Genomic DNA, 23,700 nt, shown 5'->3' with positions numbered 1-23,700 from the left:
AGAACCACAGGAGAGCTGGCGGACTGAAATGCCCACAGCTGGGGGGAAGGAGAGGGCCACGGGGACAATCGGGGGAGCCGTAAAAGCCTGAGGTATGGAGAAACTGGTGGAGACACGAGCGCGCGCGCCTGCGGGGAGGATGGAGCCGGAGAGGAGGGGGCGGCTGACGGCCTGGCCGGCGTTCACTGGCAGGAAGGAGATAAAGGCTCCGGAGTGCGCTAAGCGCCGGCTCCGACTGCACTGAGCGCCAGTTCCGAGCGAAACCCTGGGAAGCCAGGCGCAGGCTGGGGGAATGAATCTGGGCTGTGGGGCGCAGGCACAGAGGAGTGGCGGAAGGCAGAGCTCCAGAGGCGCGCACGGGAAGGGGCGCAAAGGACGGACTGTTGCCTGCGCCACTGAACTGCCCTAGCGGGAAGGAGACATAAGCTCAGGACCGTGCTGAACCCCAGTTCCGACTGCACTGAACCCCAGTTCCGGGCGAAACCCTGGGAAGCCAGGCGCACGCTGGGGGAATGAATTTGGGCTGTGGGGCGCAGGCACAGAGAAGCGGCGGCTCCAGACGCGCGCACTGGAAGGTGCACAGAGGACGGACTTTTGCCTGCGCCTCTGGGTGGCCCTGCTGGGAAGGAGACAGGGACGCCAGACTGCGCTGAGACCCAGTTCCAACTGCACTGAAACCCAGTTCCAGGCGAGAATCTGGGAGTCCAGATTCATTAGGGGAGGGACTGGACTGTTTGGCAGTGGGCGAAATTCCAGGGCGCGTTTCTCTCAGAGGTGTTTGCAAGGAATACAGAGGGACACAGACACAGGAGCCTCATAGGGCGGGGCTGACAGGAAGCCAAGGTTGTAGGCTCCACCCTGTAGCTCCGCCCCAGCCAAGCTGAGCAGAAGCTTTTTCCTGCTGAGTGCCTCAGGTAGTGGCTGACCCACACTGCATTGGAGACCCAGAAACGAGGGCATCTAGTGGTTGGTGGGAGATGACACCAGATTTCAATCACTTGCATAAGGGAGGCATTCTAGAGGCAGACTCAGTGAGCGCCAAGGCATTGCTGCATCAAGACCCGGCCCACAAACATGTCTCCTGCACAGCAACTCTTCCTATATGGACAAAGAGGGTCCTCACGGCCAATTGGCCTGGAGGACAATTCCTCCCAGTGACACCAACAACAATCAAGACTTAACTGTACAAAGGAGGACCAAGATGGAGACATAGGGCGGCAGCCTGATCGTTGCCTACCACAACAATATTGAGACTACGACGGGAGAGCAGAGCAGACACCAGCCAGAAAGACCGGGGGGCTGGCTGAGCAGATGCTCTACAACTAGAATAAAAGAGAGGGGTACGCAGGATGATGCTGATGCCGGTGGCCCAAAGTCCACACTTTAAGAACTATGGCTCAGGCGACACAATGGTGGCCTGGAACGTGCTCGGCGCAGTTCCCCCGGCGGTCTCCGGCTGAGGGGACGGCTCCACTCGCTGCCGAGCACGGACAGACGAGCCCCTGGGAGACATGGGGTGGGAGACTCTGTGCTTGCTGACCTCCGAGTCCTTCAAGAATCTCAATGCCCCGAAGTGGCCAGGTGCGCACGCTCAGCGACTGGCCACCGTTGCAGACGCAAGGGCCGACGCAGCGACACCAGACCAGCCCACCGCCGGGCACCGGGCACACCGGAGCCTTGCCGAGCCCGCCACCCAACGAGTTCTGCGGCAGCCGCCCTGGAGCTCTGAGAAAATGACCGAAGGAATTGCTGAGAGGGAATTGACCAACAGGAATTGGGATCAAGAAGACGAAACCCCGCTGAGACCCGAGTCCAGGCGAGCCTGCGAGCCTCTGGGCTCAGATGTGGTCACACGCCTCTAGGTCTAGGTGAGGCCTCACGCCCCTGGGTTTGGGTGAGGCCACGCGCCCCTGGGTCCAGGTGAAGCTGGATTCCGGGTTCGGGTGAGGCCATGTGCCCCTGGGTCCGGGCGAATCTGAACCCTGGGTCCGGGTGAGGCCGTCGGTCCCTGGATCCGGGTAAGGCTGGGTCCCGAGTACGGGTGAGGCCGTGAGCCCCTGGATCCGGGTGAGACCACGCGACCAGGGGTCTGAGAGAGGTAACGCGCCCCTGGGTCCGGGTGGCTTCGTGCACCTAGGTCCAGGTGAGGCCACGTGCCCCTGGGTCTGAGAGAGGCCACGCACCCCTAGGTCCGGGCGAGACCATGTGTCCCTGGATCCGGGTGGGGCCTCGTGCACCTAGGCCCGGGTGGGGCCGCGTGCCCCTGGGTCTGGGGGAGGCCAGGCGTCCCTGGGTCCGGGTGAGACCGTGTGTCCCTGGATCCGGGTGAGGCCTCGTGCGCCTAGGCCCAGGTGAGGCCACGTGCCCCTGGGTCTGGGGGAGGCCAGGTGTCCCTGGGTCCGGATGAGACCGTGTGTCCCTGGATCCGGGTGAGGCCTCGTGCGCCTAGGCCCGGGTGAGGCCACGTGCCCCTGGGTCTGGGGAAGCCAGGCGTCCCTGGGTCCGGGTGAGACCGTGTGTCCCTGGATCCGGGTGAGACCTCGTGCACCTAGGCATGGGTGAGGTCACGTGCCCCGGGGTCTGAGAAGCCAAGCGTCCCTGGGTCCGGGTGAGACCATGTGTCCCTGGATCCGGGTGAGGCCGCGTGCACCTAGACCCGGGTGAGCCCAAGTGGCCCTGGGTCTGGGAGAGGCCAAGCGTCCCTGGGTCCGGGTGAGACCATGTGTCCCAGGATCCGGGTGAGGCCTCGTGCACCTAGGCCCGGGTGAGCCCAAGTGGCCCTGGGTCTGGGAGAGGCCAAGCATCCCTGGGTCCGGGTGCGACCATGTGTCCCTGGATCCGGATGAGGCCTCGTGCACCTAGGCCCGGGTGAGCCCAAGTGGCCCTGGGTCTGGGAGAGGCCAAGCGTCCCTCGGTCCGGGTGCGACCATGTGTCCCTGGATCCGGGTGAGGCCTCGTGCACCTAGGCCCGGGTGAGCCCAAGTGGCCCTGGGTCTGGGAGAGGCCAAGCGTCCCTGGATCCGGGTGAGACCATGTGTCCCTGGATCCGGGTGAGGCCTCGTGCACCTAGGCCCGGGTGAGCCCAAGTGGCCCTGGGTCTGGGAGAGGCCAAGCTTCCCTGGGTCCGGGTGAGACCATGTGTCCCAGGATCCGGGTGAGGCCTCGTGCACCTAGGCCCGGGTGAGCCCAAGTGGCCCTGGGTCTGGGAGAGGCCAAGCGTCCCTGGGTCCGGGTGCGACCATGTGTCCCTGGATCCGGATGAGGCCTCGTGCACCTAGGCCCAGGTGAGCCCAAGTGGCCCTGGGTCTGGGAGAGGCCAAGCGTCCCTGGGTCCGGGTGAGACCATGTGTCCCTGGATCCGGGTGAGGCCTCGTACACCTAGGCCCGGGTGAGCCCAAGTGGCCCTGGGTCTGGGAGAGGCCAAGCGTCCCGGGGTCCGGGTGCGATCATGTGTCCCTGGAGCCGGATGAGGCCTCGTGCACCTAGGCCCGGGTGAGGCCACGTGCCCCTGGGTCTGGGAGAGGCCAAGCGTCCCTGGGTACGGGTGAAGCCAGATCCTGGGTCCGGGTGAGGCCGTGCGCCCCTGGATCCATCCGGGTGAGGCTGGGTCCCAGGCCCGGGTGAGACCACGCGCCCCTTGGGTATGGGTGAGGCCACGTGCCCCTTAGTCCGGGTGACGCCATGCCCCTGGGTTCGGCCGAGACCAAACCAGAGGGAGTCGGACCTCCATTACCACCATTTGTCCACCATCCAGAGCTGAGGGGTCAGTGCTGACATGTACACATAAGGAACTACTGGACAGTGAAATTGGGTCTCAAAAGAACTCTTGGTCCAGGGGGAAGCTCGCTACAGATTGATTCATTTGCCTGTCAGCATAACTATTATTGCTCGTCTCACATTCAGTTCTTATTAGTATATATCTAGTGACATATGATGTCGCTCATCTAGGGGAAATGATGAACAACATAGACTGAGGAACAAGAACAGAACCAGAAGCAAGGAGGCATCGATCGGACTATCGGGCCTCAGAGGGAGGATAGGGGAGGGTAGGGGGAGGGTGGGGGGAGGGGGAGAGTTCAACCAAAGGACCTGTATGCATGCATATAAGCCTATCCAATGGTTAAGTTCAACAGGGGATTGGGGCATGCGTGGGGAGAGGGGTGGGATGGGAATGGGGGGATGAGGACAAATATGTGACACCTTAATCAATAAAGAAATTTAAAAAAAAAAAAAAAAAAAAAAAACACACAAAAAAAAAAAAAAAAAAGAAAAAATCTCAATATGCTGGTAACTATGGAAACAAAAGCCCGGGGCCAGATGGCTTCACAGGGGAGTTTTACCAAACATTCAAGGAAGAACTAAAACCTATCCTCCTCAGACTATTCCAGAAAATTCAAAAGGAAGGAACACTTCCATGCTACTTCTATGAAGTCAGCATCACCCTAATACCAAAACCAGATAACGATAACACAATGAAAGAGAATTACAGGTCAATATCCCTCATGAACATAGATGCCAAAATCCTCAACAAAATTCTGCCAAATCGGATCCAGCAGTACATCTGAAAGATCATACACCATGACCAAGTAGGATTTACCCCAGGGATGCAAGGATGGTACAATATTCACAAATCAATAAATGTGATATATCACATAAACAAATTGAGAGATAAAAATCACATAGTCATATCAATTTATTCAGAAAAAGCATTTGACATAATCCAAGTTCCTTTCTTGATAAAAACTCTCAGCAAGGTGGGAATAGAAGGATCATACCTCAACATCATAAAAGCCATATATGACAAACCCACAGCCAACATCATAAACAATGGGCAAAAACTAAAACCATTTTTGCTAAGAACAGGAACAAGACAGGGATGCCCACTCTCACCACTCCTGTTCAATATAGTGCTGGAAGTACTAACCATTTCAATCAGACAAGAAGAACAAATAAAAGGCATCCAAATTGGAAAAGAAGAAGTAAAACTGTCTTTATTTGCAGATGACATGATACTGTACATAGAAAACCCTAAAGACTCCATCAAAAAATTATTAGACTTAATAAATGAATTCAGCAGTGTAGCAGGATACAAAATTAATGTCAAGAAATCTATGTCATTTTTATACACCAATAATGAACATACAGAAAGAGAGACTAAAAAAGCAATCCCATTTACCATCGCACCAAAAAAAATTAAGATACTTAGGAATAAACTTGACTAAGGAGGTAAAAGACTTACACGCGGAAAACTACACAACACTGAAAAAAGAGATAGAGGAAAACATAAACAGATGGAAGAATATACCATGTTCATGGATTGGTAGAATCAACATCATCAAAATGTCCATACTACCCAAAGCAATCTATAATTTCAATGCACTTCCCATTAAAATACCAATGGCATATTTCACAGACCTAGAATGAACTTTTCAAAAATTCATCTGGAATAAAAAAAGCTGAATAGCTACAGCAATCCTGAGAAAGAAGAACAAAGTAGGAGGGATCTCAATACCAGATATCAATCTATATTACAAAGCCACTGTTCTCAAAACTGCCTGGTATTGTCACAAGAACAGACATATAGACCAATGGAATAGAATAGAGAACCCAGAAATCAATTCAAATCGCTATGCTCAATTAATATTTGACAAAGGAGGCATAACATACAATGGAGTCAAGACAGTCTCTTCAATAAATGGTGTTGGGAAAATTGGACAGATACATGCAAAAAAAATGAAACTAGACCACCAACTTACACCATACACAAAAATAAACTCAAAATGGATCAAGGACTTAAACATAAAATGGGAAACCATAAAAATATTAGAGGAATCTAAAGGAAGAAAAATCTCTGACATATACTAAAGCAATTTCTTCACTGATACTGCTCCCAGGGCAATGGAAACTAAAGAGAAAATAAACAAATGGGACTACATCAAAATAAAAAGCTTTTGTACAGCAAAGGAAACCATCAATAAAACAACAAGAAAGCCCACTGCATGGGAGAACATATTTGCCAATGATATCAATGATAAAGGTTTAATCTTCATTTACAGGGAACTCATGCAGCTTAACAAAAAGAAGATAAACAACCCAATCAAAAAATGGGCAACTGATTAAATAGACACTTTTTGAAAGAAGACAGAAGGAAGGCCAAGAGACATATGAAAACCTGCTCAACTCACTAATCATCAGAGAGATGCAAATCAAAACGACGATGCGGTATCATCTCACACCAGTCAGAATGTTTATTATCAACAAGTCAACAAATGACAAGTGCTGGCGAGGATGCAGAGAAAAAGGAGCCCTTGTGCACTGCTGATGGGCATGCAGACTGGTGCAGCCACTGTGCAGAACAGTATGGAGTTTCCTCAAAAAACTAAAAATGGAACTCCCATTTGATCCAGTGATCCCACTCCTAGGAATATATCCCAAGAAACTAGAAACAGAATCAGAAAGGATATATGTACCCTTATGTTCATCGCAGCACAATTCACCATAGCTAATATTTGGAAACAGCCTAAGTGCCCATCAGCAGAAGAGTGGATTAAAGACCAGTGGTATATCTACACAATGGAATACTATGCTGCGGTATAAAAGAAGGAGCTCTTAACATTTGCAACAACATGGATGGAGATGGAGAACATTATGCTAAGTGAAATAAGCCAGGCAGAGAAAGATAAAAATCACATGATCTCACTCATTTGTGGGATATAATGAACAACATAAAGTGATGGGGAAAAAAAAAATAGATCCAGAGACAGAGAAACTTCAATCAGAATGTCAAACCTCAGGAAGAAATTGTGAGGTAACCAGAAACCCAAGAATGCCTGAGGACGCCTTTCTAGCCATGCTAGCAATCATCAGTTGTACAGTAATATTACCTGGGGCAAATGGGAGAGTATTTTGGACTTAAGCTCCTGACCCTTCATGGGTAAGACCCCTTACGTGGGCTAATCCCCCGCCTAATGTAGTCATCAATAGTACCAAACACCTTGGTCATCCATGGCAAGCAAGCATAATTACACAGGAGTCTCCACCCAGCTTCCCTTTTGTATGACACAAAATCAAACCACTGCCCCTTTGTGTGTAAAATTACTTATTTTTCCAACAGTTGTCGGTGGTGGCATTGGAAGAGTGTTACTCAGAAACATGGGGAATTTTGGCAGGTTTAGTGGTGTTTGCTGTTGGCGTCTTGTGTGTAAAATTAAAGAAAGGTTTCTGGCTTGTGTGGACACCAAGGAAAGGGTGTCACTACTATCACTACTTGCCCCTGGGAGAGGTGCAGAAAATGTAACTAAGACCTTGTCTATACAAAAAGAAATCAACAGCCAGTTTGAAATGGAATTGCCATGGCCTAGAGCAAAGATATTACATGATATTATTCTACAATGTCATCAAAATTTTTCCCAGATTTTTGTTACCCCCATTACCTATAATAGTACCTCGCACCCCTGGGGATCAATAAAAAATCATCTTTTTGGTGCTTGGGGACAAAAGTAACACATCTCTTGATATTTTAGAATTACAACAACATAATATACAATTATCCCAAGCAAACTTACAAACTAATTCTTTGAATGTCTGGCAGTAATTTAAAAAGGACATGAAAGGATTTAATCCCTTCCATTGTGTAGAGGGCCCCCTGGGAAGGCACCTGAGCATTCTATATTGGTCTCTCTTGCCCTTTTGGCCAAGAGGGACCCTCTTCTCACAATCCAATTACCCACAGCTGTTGCCTGAGCTTTCTGTTCATGTCGAGGTTGATGCCTCATGATGACTGGTACCATGGATCTGTCTCTCACCCAGTGGGGTGAGCTGGGCCCTCCCTGGAGAATAAACCCGGGTTCCCCAAGATATGTAATCAGTGCTAGGGCCCCTGCCAGCAGGCGAGGGGATCTCAAGGCAGGTGCTGGGCGTGGAGGCCACGGGGGCATAGGTTACCAAGGAGACAGAACTGAACCTCACATCATCCTGCTTAGCCCTGGAGAATGACTGGTTAGCCAGAGATGGGTAAGATTCCTCAGGGAAGGAACAACTTAAGACAGGCACAGTCACAGAGGGGCCATCAGGAGATAACTTGGGGGTCAACAGAGGTGGGGCACAGAACCTCACCCCCCCCAACTTTGCAGGGGCCTGAACCCTCACCCTTTCTGAGGGAAGTCTCCTGCCCCCATGACTGCTCAACTTCCCATGCCCAGCTCAAATTGGGACCCGGGTAACAGACAGAGACTTGGCCACCAGCAGCTGCCCTCTCACTGCAACAAGACTTGTTTGAGTTGTCTTGTACCCATGGTGTGGTGAAGTGGGTTTTTGATATCTAAATCCAGCCTACCACCCGGAATGCTCAGGATCTACTCAAGAAGGCAAATAATCCTTTCCATAAAATATGATACATCACATAAACAAATTGAAAGGTAAAAACCACGATTATATCAATTGATGCAGAAAAAGCATTTGACAAAATCCAACACCCTTTCTTGATAAAAAACAAAACAAAACTCTCAGCAAAGTGGGAATAAAGGAATCATACCTCAACATAATAAAAGCCCTATATGACAAACCTATAGCCAACATCATACTCAGTGGGCAAAAACTAAACCCATTTCCCCTAAGAACAGGAACAAGACAGGGATGCCCACTTTCACCATAACAGTTCGATATAATACTGGAAGTGCTAGCCAAGAAGAAGAAATAAATTCATCTTTTTGATCATTTTGAGCTTGACTCAGTTTAACTCTTTATTGAGGTCGACATTAGGATTATACTGTACATACTGTCTATTCTATTTTTAAAAGTTTAGCAACTTGTATTAGTATTTTTATCTTTCCTTGACAAGAAATGTATTTCCACTATTTGGATTACCTAGGGCACTTACCTAGGTTTCTGTTTCGATCCTGGTTGGGACACGTATGGAAGGCAAGGCAACTGATCAATGGGATGTTTCTCTCTCAGTGTTCTCTCTCTCTCTTAAATCAATCAATAAATAAACATATCCTTGCATGAGGATTTTTTTAAGTGCTTCTTTTTAAAAAATATATATTTTTATTGAGTTCAGAGAGGAAGGAAGAGGGCTAGAGATATTAACATCAATTATGAGAGAGAATCATTGATTGGCTGCCTCCTGCATGCCCTACACTGGGGATCAAGCCCACAACCCGGGCCTATGCCCTGACTGGGAATCAAACCATGACCTCCTAGTTCATAGGTCAACACCCAACCTCTGAGCCATGCCAGCTGGGCTAAAAAGTGCTTCTTAATAAACTATTTATTATTTCCATTTGTACTATTCTCTGAATTTTCTTATATCTAAAATTCAAAAGATGTGAAAAAGTGTTTCACCTTTATACGAACTTCATTAGCCTTAGGGGGTGCTACCTCCACCTCCTCAATGGAAAAGGGTTTCTTTACCTCCCATAGCACAGCTGCTTTGCATTTTATTACCTGGAAATTGAACAGAAAATGATACACATACTTACCCACTCCTGAAGTCAGGGATTGTGACTTTCATATTTTTATGTGCAACATCTAGCCCCATGTCTGGAATCTAATAAATGTTATATAGAAATAGAAAACTTCTGATTTGCAAAGAGAATGAAAATACCTTTTAAAAATGTGTAAAGCAATAAACAGGGAAATATAAATAGAATTAACTATAATGAGGCATTGAGATAATATGCAATATGTTCTTTTAGGTCATCCTTATGTTGTTTCTTTTTCCAAGGGTTACTAATGCAGTTAGTCCTGAAAGTGGTTGTTTGCCCACAAATGTTGGCTTGTAATGAAGTTTTAAAAGACAATTATTTCACTGATAGAATCACTTGTCTGGTCACATAAAATCTCTTGCTCTCTTGCTTAAATTCTCTACTTAAGCCCCAAAGAATCCGACTTTATGATTCCAGTGCACACTTGCCTCCCTGCATAGGTGACTTCCCTTTCTCCTTGCCTGTCCTCCTCCGATTTTCTCTCCCCACTACTTCTGTGTGCTACTAGTTTGCATGACTCATTTGAAAGTAAGCTTTGGCAGCTCGGTTTTCTTCTCTAATTTATGTGTAGCTATTTTTTCCAGATTAGATGCGAGCCAGAAATCACAGAGGTTACAGCTGTACACACACACACACACACACACACACACACACACATACACACACACACACTCACACACACACACACATTTATATATATATATTTAAAAGTTAGATAACTGTGTGTTTGACTTTTTAATCCAGCATAGTTTACCCATAGATGTTCTTCAAAATTAAAGTTGAACACATATTTTTATGAGAATGTAATTTTGAGAATGTAATATAAAATCTGTCTTCAATGCTACAAAGCTTATACATTTGAGAGCTTTTTTTCTATCCTATGTAATAAAAGGTTAATATACAAATAGACCGAATGGCAGAACAACTGAAAAAACCAAACAACTGGTTGCTACAATGTGCGCTGACCACCAGGGAGCATGTGCGGAACATGGCGGGCATTGGCCACAGTGGGGTGGTGGAGCAGGTGAGAGGGGGTGTCAGACCAAGGCGGGGCACCAGTCGCTGTCACCAGGGCAAGCCTCTGGTGATAACTGAAAATTTCACCTGGCGCTCACACCCACTGTCAGCCTGGCCCCGTTTGCACCCACAGCCGCTGGAGCCACCACTCACACCCACTGCCGGCACCAGGCGCCAGCCCCATTTGCTGGGCACCATCAGCGGGTGTGATTGGTGGCTGTCACCCAGATCGCCCCTGAAGGCTTCTCCACCTCCCCCTGCTCCTGAGGGGCTATCAAGACAGCAGCCACTGCTCACACCCACTGACTGTGCCAGCCCCACTCGCACCTGCTGCTGGCACCAGCCCCAATAGCTTTGCCCCATCAGTGGGTGCAAGCGGAGCTGGCGCCATCAGTGCATGGGAGCAGCAGCAGGGGGAGCAGAGCTGCCAGCAGAGAGGGGACCAGGGGCCATGGCAGGAGGGGCCAGGCAGGGGCAAGGAGGATGGGCCAAGACCCACCCCTGTGCCCACTGCAGCCTTGCGGCCCACAGTTCCTTTCAAGGTGTACAAATTTGTGCACTGAGCCCCTAGTTCTATAATAATTTTAATTATAAATGTACAATTCGTAATTGTAAATATGATTTTAAAAGGTCAGTTGAAATGTATGCTTTTGCAAATTAATTTTCATTATTTATATGTCTAATTCTTCCACTTTGCCGAGGTGTTTGCCATGGTCAATAAATATGAGAGTACTTAGAAATAATACACTAATAGTACATAGGTCCTGATTATCAGGTGTTTATTTGATGGGCAGGCATGTTGTGGCTGATGCTGAATGAGTTACATACTTAATCTTTAAAACCCACAAGGCTGTATTATGGAGCTATTGGTCTATTTTACAGATGGCAAAATTGAGGCTCAATTGACTTAGTAACTGACTAATTTTTGCAAAGTCAGAAAGTCTGCTGCCCAGAGAATTAAAACAATCCAACTTTATCTTTTCACCATCCCATGGTAATAAGCGTTAACCAAATCTTACATAACAACAACATCAGTAGTAGTGGCTAACATGTATTGAATAACTTCTATGTACCAGACACTATCCTAAGTGCTAAGGAGTATTAATTTATTACATTCTCACAACTATCTTATAAAGTAGGGATCATTATGATTGCCATTTTGCATTTGAGGAAAATATGATGCAGGAAAAATAAACAGGAGAAGTGTTACACAAAGATGAAAACTATGGATGTTGCCCCGGAGGGGGAAGAACTGATTGCTTAGCATTTACTGTTTTCATGAATACATTTGGTTTACCCATTTGCTCTCTGAACTCATTATTTCTTCCAAGCTGAGTTTTGACAAATTTATTTTTCCTAACTTTTCATTTGGAATGTAATTTGCTATCGTAAATGCTAATCAGTAACAAATAAAAACAAAGAGAGTTGAAATGAAAAAACTGACAATTGACTCTTGAATTTTCAACAAATCATACTGATGTATAGGCCTGTTGTATAACATAGGGTGTGTAGAAATCTCAGAAATTTTCAATTGTGTTATCATAGCAAAATATTAGTGTGATCCACTCCTAACACAACAAAAGTACTGGACATTTTTTGGGACTGAGCTGTTAAACAATGTGAATTGATTATATTGAATGCATTTCTCTGCACTTGTAAGCACATTGAAGAGATAAAAAGATCTATGAAAGACCTAGAAGCAAATATCCCTGTTCCTATTAATAATAAGTGATTCAAACTATATCGGTATTAATTTTTTATAAGATCATGTTGACTTTTGTATGGAGATGATATTTTTCTATAAGATTTCTATGGAAATTTCTTGGATTGAGTCATCATAGGATCCTTTAAAATTAGAATTTGCATGTTGATGGCTTGCTTAACCTTGATGATTCTAATGCTTTGAGATCAATAAAACTTATGTCAGACTGAACTTTTCTCCTGTGTTCATAAAAACAAAAATATGATTACAAAAAAATAACGTTTAAGTTATGGCTTCTTAATACAAAGTTAAATCATTGATTAAAAATATTTCTAACTGTAGATTTTCAAATTATTCATGATTGGCTATAACTACTGCCCATTTATCTAATATAGTAAATAAAGACATTAATAGGTACAGAAGCTTTACATTCTTTTAAAGATATTTATCAACAGCCTATTTAAATTCTGGTTCAATATACATTGCATAACAAAGCATATATTCTATGTTATGTTTCAGTTTATATGGTTTCTATTTTAGATATAAATTATAAATTATTCATCAAATGCTATTTCTTTTTGTATATTATCTAATGAGAATATATATTTCAAAAATAAAAAAAATGCTTACTTTTCCTGCTGTGCTCATGTTTCTGTTCTTTCTGCAGGCCAGGAGGCGGATGGATTCTTGCAGACCCTTTCCTGCTCGATTACATGAAGCAGATATGTTGCACAGGTATTTTATTTGCTTGAATAATGCTCAGTTCTACACATGCAATGTGGTGTCTTTATCCAAACCCATAAGTTTATTCCCAAACCATATCAAATCAGAGAGAAATGGGCACTAATCCACCACTCAGGATTGAACTTTGTAATATGCCAATTACGAACAACAGCTGGATTTATTTGGTTAATTATTTCTCTACACATAAATTTTACACACTCTCCTTTTTTCTGGATTCCTCATTTACTCTTTCTCCTCATTTCCCATTTGTGTGAACAAAGCTGCAACTTCTAATCCTCATGCTGCAGTTAGGCAGAAGGAGCAGTAAGGAAGCAGCACAAAGGACATAGGACAGAGAGAGGTACAAGCCAGAGGAATGTGTTTGCCCCAGCACCCTCCTCCTCTTCATAGCAGAGATGGCAGCACCAGTCAGTCACAGAAAAGGGGCTCATGACCCTGGCATTTCAGCTCTCCTCAATACCTAGCAGCACTGACTGAGCTCCTCCCTGTTCCAGGCATTCAGTAGGGTCCACTGGGGTGGCAAGGAGGGATAAGCGATGGCCTCTACCTATGCGGAGAGGCATATGGGGAAATGCTTATGACATGACCTTGGATCCAAGGCAGACCCTATCTTTACTAGCTGCGTGAATTTGCTCTTATTTGTAAAATAATAGAATAATAGTACCACTTCAAAGCATCGTTTGTTGAACCAATGAGACAAACCCTTTAAAATACCGGGAAACCTGGCAGATAGAACAGTCTTCAATAAATATCAGCTACAATGATTACCCATAAAAGAAAGCTCACAACCTATGGCAAAAAAGGCACAAATAAGTCGGACCATCGGGATACGCTGTTTCAAAGGAAGGGCATCTGTCTAAAGGACTCAAAGGAGGCTTTGGAGAGAGAACATTTAAGTTAAAAACTAAATATTGATCTTTCTTGCACAGCCAAAATTGAAAAACACACAATCTTGTGCATTTCTATTATCCATTGGTCATTGCCATGCATAAGAGAAAGAATATGAGTTTTATCCTACCTTATAATAGAGAAACATGCAAATTGACTGCACCTCCGCTACGCCCACGATTGAGCCGGCGGGAGGCTAGGGGGCAGGACTCCGGTGGCCTATCCGGCCATTGAGAAGATCAAGATGGCGGCACCCAGTCCTCTACATTCCGGGGGTCCCTGGGGAGATCGGCACCCTGGGGGGGTGTGGCCGGGCCCATCCAGCCGCTCCCGGGGGTCCCTGGGGCGATCGGCACCCCGGGGGGGCGTGGCCGGGCCGATGCAGCCTCTCAAGGCGGGGGGGGGGGGGGTCCCTGGGGAGATCAGCAACCTAGGGGGCATGGCCGGGAGATCAGCAACACTGGGGGCCTAGCCGGCCCATCCAGCCGCTCCCGGGTATCCCTGGGGATATAGGCAACCGCGGGGATATGGCCGGGCCCATCCAGCCTCTCCCAGGGGTACCTGGGGAGATCGGCACCCCGGGGAGGTGAGGCTGGACTCGCCCAGCTGCTCCCAGGGTCCCTGGGAACATTGCAGGCATGTGGTTGCTGAGACCCAGACCAGGCCTCTGGCCACAGATTCATAGCTTTGCGGAGACCTAGGGCAGGGATCTGCCTCATCTGCAGAGAGACAGAGGTTCTGCAATGCCCCCAAGATGTGGGTGGGCCCAGCCAAGGATCAAGGGGCATGGAAGGACTCCTGGCAGAGGGCCAAGGACCCTCACCCCTGAGGCGGGGGTTGAGGGGTGGTGCCACCTCAGTGGAGGGGTGCTGCACTGCAGGGTACTGGACTGACTGATGTGATTCAGAGAAGCTCCCAGTGCTAATGGGCCTCGCTCAGGCGGCCTTCACACTTCAGAGGCAGTGACTCCTGCTCCTGCCTTGACCTAAAAGCAAGCTCGCGACACCCTGCCCCATGGCAGAGCATGCCTAGGCAGTGAGTGGGAAGCCTTCCACCTGCTTCAGAAAAGGGGGGGGCAGTAAAGAATGGGGGGAGAGGAAAGAATGTGGAGCATCCGCAATGAAGAGGTGCTTGAGAAAGAGGCTGGGAAGCCTGACTGGAAGGTTTGTTCTGTTTGCTGGGCCTCTGCCCCTTAGGAAGCGCAAAGAGCATGGCTCTGAGGGCTTCCTGTGTGCTGAGTCAAGTTCCACAGCCAACTGGAATTGGTCTCAGTTTCCTGGTCTGTAAAATGGATGAAGCGTGTCCCAGTGCCTTCACTGAGCTCTGATGGCCAATTGAGATACTATATAAAGAAAATGATGGAAGAAGTGAGGAAGAAAAGGAAGGACAAGCAACACAAAAGAAAGACTGAAAGGAACCTGTAAACCCATTGTCACTTAAATAGGGAATATAGTCAATAGTGTTGTAATGATGGTATGATGCCAGGTGGGTACTAGAAATATCGGGGAACACTTAGTAAAGTATATGATTATCTAACCACTATTCTGTAACTAATATAAAACCTGAAACCAATACAAAATAATGTTGAATGTAAAGAAATGAAAATTGGAGTGAAATTTTTATACATTTTAAAGTTTAAATAAAAGCTGTAAAGGAAGGAAGGGGAGAATAAAAAGTGTTTTTCATTTTGCCACTTCATTAAAAAGACAGTTGTCTTTATATGGTGCTTTTATACTTTTCTAAGTCATTATCTCATTTTAATTTCCGGGCAACTTAAAGACAAGATAAGTATTCCCTCCACTATTGAAAGAAAGGAAATCTTGGTGTCTGGTCCTAATGATTCAATCGTCAAGCCCTTATTGTAAAGCAGGGTTAGTAAAATTTTCTGTGCAGGGTCATATCTATACTAATAAAAGCCTAGGGGGTGATCAGGCCAGGAGGGGAGGGTATTTGGGGGCAATCAGGCCTGCAAAGGAGCAGTTAGGGGGCAATCAGGCCAGCAAGGGAGCAGTTAGGGGGCAATCAGGCAGGTAGGTGAGTGGTTAGGAGCCAGTGGTCCCGGATTGTGAGAGGGATGTCCAACTGCAGGTTTAGGCCTTATTCCACAGGGATAGGGCCTGAACCTGCAGTTGGACATCCCCCGAGGGGTCCCATATTAGAGAGGGTGCAAGCTGGGCTGAGGGGACACCCTCCCTAGTGCACAAATTTCATGCACTGGGCCTCTAGTTTTTAATAAGTCTCAAGCCTTATACCAACACTTGGAGCATGCTGCATTCAACTACTTAATTAGATATAGTCTGCCAACATGTATGCATTCGCATAAAGTTCACATTTTTCTGAAATTGTCAAGGGCATGACACTGTTGTCTTTTTTCAACTTTACCTGTGCAGGTGCAGAGGGTCATACGGGGCCACACTCCATCCACCGGGAAGAGAAGACACTGCTTGTCCAGACCGGTCACCACCTTGTTCTCCCTGCTGCTCACCTTCACTTGTGCAGAGCAGCATGAAGAAAGGGAGTCTGACCACTTTTCAGAGATTCTGCGAGGCCTCAAGGAGCTCATATCTCCAATCACATTGGACTTGAGTGAGTTTATAGAGTGATGGTGGGATAAGTATTAGGAATAATTTGAATTCAATGTATGGTCCTCCATTTAGGCTGCTGTTAAAAAGATCAGTTTAAACAGCAAACTGGTTTAAACAACAGTTTATTTCTGATAGTTTTGGCGGCTGGAAAGTCTAACATCTAGGTAAAGGTGGACTCAGTGTCTTGTGACAGCCCAATTCCTGGTGTGTGGACAACCATTATCTGCGTTGTCACATGGTAGAAAGGGCAAGGGAGTTCTCTGGAGTCTCTTTATATAAAGGCATTTATCCAGTTTATGAGGGCTCAAGCCTATGATCTCATTGCCTCCCAAAGGCTCCACTTCCAAATATCTTGACATTGGGGATTAGGTTTCAACATATGAATTTGGGGGAGTACACAACACTCAATCTATAGCAGGTGTCCAACCTGGTTCAGGTGTCCAGCCATGAAACAATCAATTAAAACCAGACAGTTGAGATCATGCAGCTGTAGAGAACTCCACAATTTCTGATGGTATCACGAAGCTGATAAGTGACAGTGGCAGAATCCTTAACCACTTCTGTCTAATCCGTAACCCATATTCTTCCCACTACTCTACAAAAATAGAGCAAGGCATAACAGAGTTACAGTTTATCTATCCAAAAAGCCCCCATCATTTTAGAAGCCTCAGAAGGAACACTGCTGGCAAGGAACTCCAAAATTATCCATTCCAAATTCCTTGTTTTATAGGCCAAATGTCATGGCAAAGCAATGTGGCTAATACTTACTTAGAAGATACTTGGAAAAGAAAAAGATGTAACTCTTCTCATGGGTGCATAAATAATCTAATAGCTTTCAAATATCATGGGGTTGAGGCAGGGTAAGGAGAGAGGTTAATAGTAGCCAAACAGTTAAGTTGCTAAGTCAATACGTTTGATCTACCCAAATCCAACACCATAAATTTATTTCTTGGCAGTTTTTTTCTGAGTACCTAACTGAAATAATCTGAAGGCTTAAGTGAAATATTATGGGTCAGCTTGATGAAGAGGTATGCAAATGATCATTTTTGAGATGCTACAGAAAAAATATTGTATAATGATTGTAAAGTAATGCAAATGACACGAATTCTACTTTATTAGTTTTATAAAAATATGTATGAGGGAAGGGTGGGTGGACAGAAAAGTGGTTCTATGGAAAGTAACCACCTCTCAGGCTGACCTGATCATAAATCCTTAGCTGGAAGGTGGTGGTGAGTAGTTATGCCCAGGCATATAACTCCTTTAGTAAAAGAACTATCTTTGCCTTAAGCAAGCCCTGTCCATTGTTTCAGTGCACCTGAGTTTGAAATGCTTCTTTTCAGACACCTCTGTCTGAAGCATAATCTCATTAACTACCTTGTCCTTCAGTCCCTTCCTTGTTGTCTCCTAGCTTCATGTGATTTTCTTTACATTCTCTTCTGTTTTAAAAAATATGTTTTGTTGATTTCAGAGAGGAAGGGGGAGAGAGAGAGAGATAGAAACATCAATGATGAGAGAGAATCATTGTTTGGCTGCCTCCTGCATGCTCCCCATTGGGGCTGAAGCCTGCAACTAAGGCTTGTGCCCTGACTGGGAATTGAACCGTGACCTCCTAGTTAACTGGTCGACACTCAACAACTGAGCCACACAGGCTGAGCCTTGCATTCTCTTCTTAATTCCAAATGCATAAAGGAACCTGCATACTGTCATTTCTTGGAAGAATTTTTCTCAGTCTGTTGAGATCTTGCTTCCAGAAATATCCTCTGGTTGACTCAAATAAATTATTATAAAAATTTCCTACAGGTTTGTATATTCATACATCAACAGATTTTAGGTAACCTTGAAATATTCTGAGTGAGCAGAAATGTGGAACAGACAGGTCACACATCCACATGTGGTGGTTAAGAATAGGGAGGAACACGTTGGCCATGGAGGACCCCATAGAATAATGAGGAGTTTCAGCTCCAAAACCTGCAGCTCCAGTGCTGAGGAGAGAAATCCCCCCTGTAGATGGCTGTGAAAATCAGCAGGGACTCACTCTAGGTGAGATGGAGGGTTGCTGTAGACACAATCATCCTCTTAAAGGGCCTAAGCACAGCCTCACTTGCTCACAACACTCATCCTAAGCTCCAGAGAAGGGATAGCAACTCAAAGAGTGCCAGGGCCATAGAAATCATAAAAAAGAACTAGTCAGAAATGAAACTACAATAACTGAAATGAAGAATACATTGGAGGGAATCAAGAGCAGACTGAATAAAACAGATAATAGAATCAGTAATTTGGAAGACAGGTAGCAGAAAACACCTAAGTAGAGTACCAAAAAGAAAAAAATTAAAACACAAGGATAGTTTAAGGGACCTCTGGGACAACATGAAGTTTAACATTTGTATCATAGGAGTACCAGAAAGAAAAGAAAGGGAGGGAGGGAGAGAAATATTTGAAGGTATAGTTACTAAAAAGTTCCTTAATCTGGCAACGGAAATAGACATACAAGTCCCAAAAGTGCAGAGTTCCAAATAAGAAGAAATCAGAGCAAACAAGAAAAATAAAAATAAAATCATGGACATGGACTATAGTGTAATGATTGCTGTGGGGAGAGCCACTAGGGGGAGGGGAAGGAGAGTATAGGGGAGATAAAAAAGCAAACAAAAGAAAACAAAAATGCCAAAGGATGATTTTAAAAGCAGCAAGAGAAAAGGTAGCTCCTATAAGACTTTCAGCTGATTTCTCAAGAGAAACTTTGCAGGCAAAAAGAGATTGGCACACGTGAAAGAAAAATAACATTGAATATAAACTGTAATTGGCAAAAAAAAAAAAAAAGAGAAACACAAGAACCTATAACTAAGATTACTCTACCCAGGAAAGCTATCCTTTAGAACCAAAGGAGAGATGAAATGTTTCACAGGCAAGAAAAGGCAGAAGGAGATCACCATCATCAAACCAACATTACCAGAAATATTTAGGAGACCTCTTTAAGAAGAAGAAAAAAAATTTTTAATTACTAAGAAAAGATATGAAAGAAAAATTTTCTCACTGACAAAGGCAAACATATAATAAAAGGAATAGATCAACCAACACAAAACCTAGTACAAAGGTTAAAATGAAAGAACATATAACAATCCTAAATATGCATGTGCCTATAAAGAGACTAGAGGCTTGATGCATGAAATTTGTGCAAGGGACTTGGCCTTCGCAGCAGTGCAGCCCCAGCTTCATCTGGAAAGTCATTCGGCTGTACAGTCTAATTAGCATATTACCCTTTTATTATTATAGACTAGAGGCCTGGTGCACGAAATTTGTGCACTGGGGAGGGTGTCCCTCAGCCCAGCTTGCACCCTCTCTAATATGGGACCCCTCGGGGGATGTCCTCTGGAATCGGGCCTAAACCTTCAGTTGGACATCCCTCTCACAATCCGGGACCACTGGCTCCTAACCGCTCACCTACCTGCCTGATTGCCCCCTAACTGCTCCCTTGCTGGCCTGATTGCCCCCTAACTGCTCCTTTGCGGGCCTGATTGCCTCCAAATACCCTCCCCAAGGCTTTTATTAGTATAGATATGACCCTGCACAGAAAATTTTACTAACCCTGTTTTACAATAAGGGCTTGACGATTGAATCATTAGGACCAGACACCAAGATTTCCTTTCTTTGAATAGTGGAGGGAATACTTATCTTGTCTTTAAGTTGCCCGGAAATTAAAATGAGATAATGACTTAGAAAAGTATAAAAGCACCATATAAAGACAACTGTCTTTTTAATGAAGTGGCAAAATGAAAAACACTTTTTATTCTTCCCTTCCTTCCTTTACAGCTTTTATTTAAACTTTAAAATGTATAAAAATTTCACTCCAATTTTCATTTCTTTACATTCAACATTATTTTGTATTGGTTTCAGGTTTTATAGTAGTTACAGAATAGTGGTTAGACAATCATATACTTTACAAAGTGTTCCCCAATATTTCTAGTACCCACCTGGCATCATACCATCATTACAACACTATTGACTATATTCCCTATTTAAGTGGCAATGGGTTTACAGGTTCCTTTCAGTCTTTCTTTTGTGTTGCTTGTCCTTCCTTTTCTTCCTCACTTCTTCCCTCATTTTCTTTATATAGTATCTCAATTGGCCATCAAATCTCAGTGAAGGCACTGGGACACGCTTCATCCATTTCACAGACCAGGAAACTGAGACCAATTCCAGTTGGCTGTGGAACTTGACTCAGCACACAGGAAGCCCTCAGAGCCATGCTCTTTGCGCTTCCTAAGGGGCAGCGGCCCAGCAAACAGAACAAACCTTCCAGTCAGGCTTCCCAGCCTCTTTCTCAAGCACCTCTTCATTGCGGATGCTCCACATTCTTTCCTCTCCCCCCATTCTTTACTGCCCCCCCTTCTTCGAAACAGGTGGAAGGCTTCCCACTCACTGCCTAGGCATGCTCTGCCATGGGGCAGGGTGTAGCGAGCTTGCTTTTGGGTCAAGGCGGGAGCAGGAGTCACCGCCTCTGAATTGTGAAGGCCGCCTGAGCGTGGCGGGTTAGCACTGGGAGCTTCTCTGAATCACATCAGTCAGTCCAGTACCCTGCAGTGCAGCACCCCTCCACTGAGGTGGCACCACCCCTCAACCCCCGCCTCAGGGGTGAGGGTCCTTGCCCCTCTGCCAGGAGTCCTTCCATGCACCTTAATCCCTGGCTGGGCCCACCCACGTCTTGGGGGCACTGCAGAACCTCTGTCTCTCTGCAGATGAGGCAGATCCCGGCCCTAGGTCTCCGCAAAGCTATGAATCTGTGGCCAGAGGCCTGGTCTGGGTCTCAGCAATCACATGCCTACAATGTTCCCAGGGACCCCGGGAGCGGCTGGGCGAGTCCAGCCTCACCTCCCCGGGGTGCCGATCTCCCCAGGGACCTCCGGGAGCGGCTGGGGGGTTCGGCCACACACCCCCGGTTGCCGATCTCTGGGAGCGGCTGAGCGGGCTGGGCCATGCCCCCCCTGGTTGCCAATCTCTCCAGGGGCCCCTGGGAGCAGCTGGGCAGGCCAGGCCATGCACCCTGTGTTGCCAACCTCCCCAGTGATCCCCAGGAGTGGCTGGGCAGCCCGGCCTCGCCTCCCCCGAGTGGCAATCTTCCCAGTGACCCCTGGAACTAAGAGGACTGGGCGCCACCATCTTGATCTTCTCAACTGCCGGATAGGCCACCCGGAGTCCCGCCCCCCAGCCTCCCGCCGGCCCAATCATGGGTGTAGCGGAGGTGCAGTCAATTTGCATGTTTCTCTATTATAAGGTAGGATTGTTATTATAGATCATTAAACTGCTGAGCCAAAATCTGATAGAACTACAAGGAGAAATCGATGAACCCATTATAGCTGGAGATGTCAGCATCTTTCTAGCAGAAAGGACAATCCCAGCAGGCAGAAGATCAGTGAAGACACAGTTGAACTTAGCGATACTATCAATTAACTGTACATATGACATTTATGGACTACTTCATCTAACAGCAGCAGAACACGTTCTTTTCAAGCTGACATGGAACTTTCACCAAGGTGGATCACTTCTGGGCAATAACATGCAATTTAACAAGAATTCCAATTGAAACAGGGAAAACAAAGTGCATGGCATCATGCTTCATGGTATGCATATATGTCTTGATCATTTTCACATATAACTACAATGAAGACTTAGATTACATAATGGGTAGTTATAAAAGTTATATGTTATGCCACAGTACTTAAAAATAAAGTTAATTCTTCTCAAATAGTGAGAATAAGATATCCCTCATGTTTTTGTCACATATCTTTTCTCATTCAATCATGCCTCCTTTTCCCCCCATTGTAAATGAAATAATGTCCAACTTTTTATTAAGCAATCATGAGAGTGTGGGCAATTCCTGGGCCATTGAGGCCTATGAAAGATGATAAGACAATTATCTTGTCATTAATTGCAGACATACCCTCCTGATACGTTCAATACAGGACAAATATAAGTATCAGATGATAAGACAAATATAAGTATCAGATGATAAGACAAATATAAGTATCAGATGATAAGACAAAGATGATAAGACAATTATCTTGTCATTAATTGCAGACATACCCTCCTGATACGTTCAACACATGGTAAAAATATTTTTAAAAGACAAATAGAAGTATCTTCTCAGTTACTGAAAAACCCAAAGTCCAACTGTACCTTCTTACATATATGGTCTTGGATAATGCGTTATTCCTGTCTCTTGAATAGGGACAGCAACTAACCGATATCACGAGTATTCCCCACGAAACTGTGAGCCAACTGCTGTGTTATGCTTGGCCAGGAAGACAGGAAGGGTTTGGGGGTTCTTCTCAAGGGAGGCACCCAATCCAGGCTCCAGCCTGGGCTCACCCCAAGCCGCTCCTCACCCTTCCTGGGAGGCAGTGAGGTGTCCTGGATGGAGGCAAGAGAGCGGAGCTTCGTCCGTCCCCCCTCATCCCTAATGGGCGCTGCCCTTCTCCTGGCGCACTAAGGGCTCCCGCGCTCTCTGGGATGCGGGAGGCAGGCACTTACTAGTGAAGGCCATCCGGGCGCCGGGGAACATCTTTCCCAGGTGAGTTCTGGCCTAGTCCGCTGCAATTGCCCCGCGACGCGCCTAATGTTTCCTTGAACGAAAGGCAGGGAAACCTAAGATCCAGGGGGAGAGCGAGTCCCCAATCCAGTCGCTGAGCGAAGGGGCGGTTAGGCGGGTGGCAGTTGTTGGCGGCCAACGGCCCTCCCACCCGCAGCCCCAGCCCGGTTCTGTCCGCGTGGCCTGGGCGCTCAGAGGAGCGGGAAGCTGCCTTCGGGTCCCTCGTGCTCCCCGGTGCCGCCCAGCGGCCGAGCCAGACTCGGGCAGCACCACCTCCCTCCCGGGGCTGAGCTGCTGCAGCCGCGTGGACTCCTTGCAGGCGGCCGGGTACCTGAGCTCCTGGTAGCGGGGCAGCTGCAGGAAGGCGGGCGAGACTAACCGCAGCTCGTGCTCTGAGGCGCAGGAGGGGACCAAGACCCCGCCGCCCTCCGGGCCCCGACCCCCGCCGCCACTGTCCCTGCGGCCTCGTCCCGCAGTTAGCGGGTGAGTCGTCGCCTACGTTGGGAGGCCCCGCCGCGCTGGACCCCGCGAGTACCCCCGGGGGCTGGGCAGATGGTGCGGGGCAGCAAGTAGCTGATGGGGAAGAGTGCGAGCAGGTGAGCAGCCTGGAGAGCTTGCGCCCTAAGCAGCCCACCGTGGAGGAAGGTATGCAGCGGCGGCTTGCAGCGCACCGCTCCTGCACGCCAGCTCCGCGCA

The 23,700-nt window shown here is 46.8% G+C and overlaps 1 protein-coding gene across 2 annotated transcripts in view; it reads right to left on the bottom strand.

The window, feature by feature from the left end:
• The window catches only part of LOC129151638 (alcohol dehydrogenase E chain-like), a 38,978-nt gene extending 15,870 nt beyond the window's left edge, over positions 1-23,108 (bottom strand). The window contains exons 1-3 of one of the 2 annotated variants that reach the window (XM_054727192.1): positions 22,947-23,108; positions 12,835-12,905; positions 9,343-9,444 (exon numbers count right to left, since the gene is read on the bottom strand). In XM_054727192.1, coding sequence (XP_054583167.1) covers positions 9,343-9,444; positions 12,835-12,905; positions 22,947-22,977 — 204 coding nt within the window. In that variant the 5' untranslated portion in view covers positions 22,978-23,108. The remainder of the gene's footprint in view (positions 1-9,342; positions 9,445-12,834; positions 12,906-22,946) is intronic. The other variant, XM_054727195.1, reaches the window with a different exon arrangement.
• Positions 23,109-23,700: the final 592 nt, after the last annotated feature.

Source organism: Eptesicus fuscus, chromosome 2 (assembly GCF_027574615.1).
Source record: "Eptesicus fuscus isolate TK198812 chromosome 2, DD_ASM_mEF_20220401, whole genome shotgun sequence".
Lineage (NCBI taxonomy): Eukaryota > Metazoa > Chordata > Mammalia > Chiroptera > Vespertilionidae > Eptesicus > Eptesicus fuscus.
This window is presented reverse-complemented; position numbering and strand designations above follow the sequence as displayed.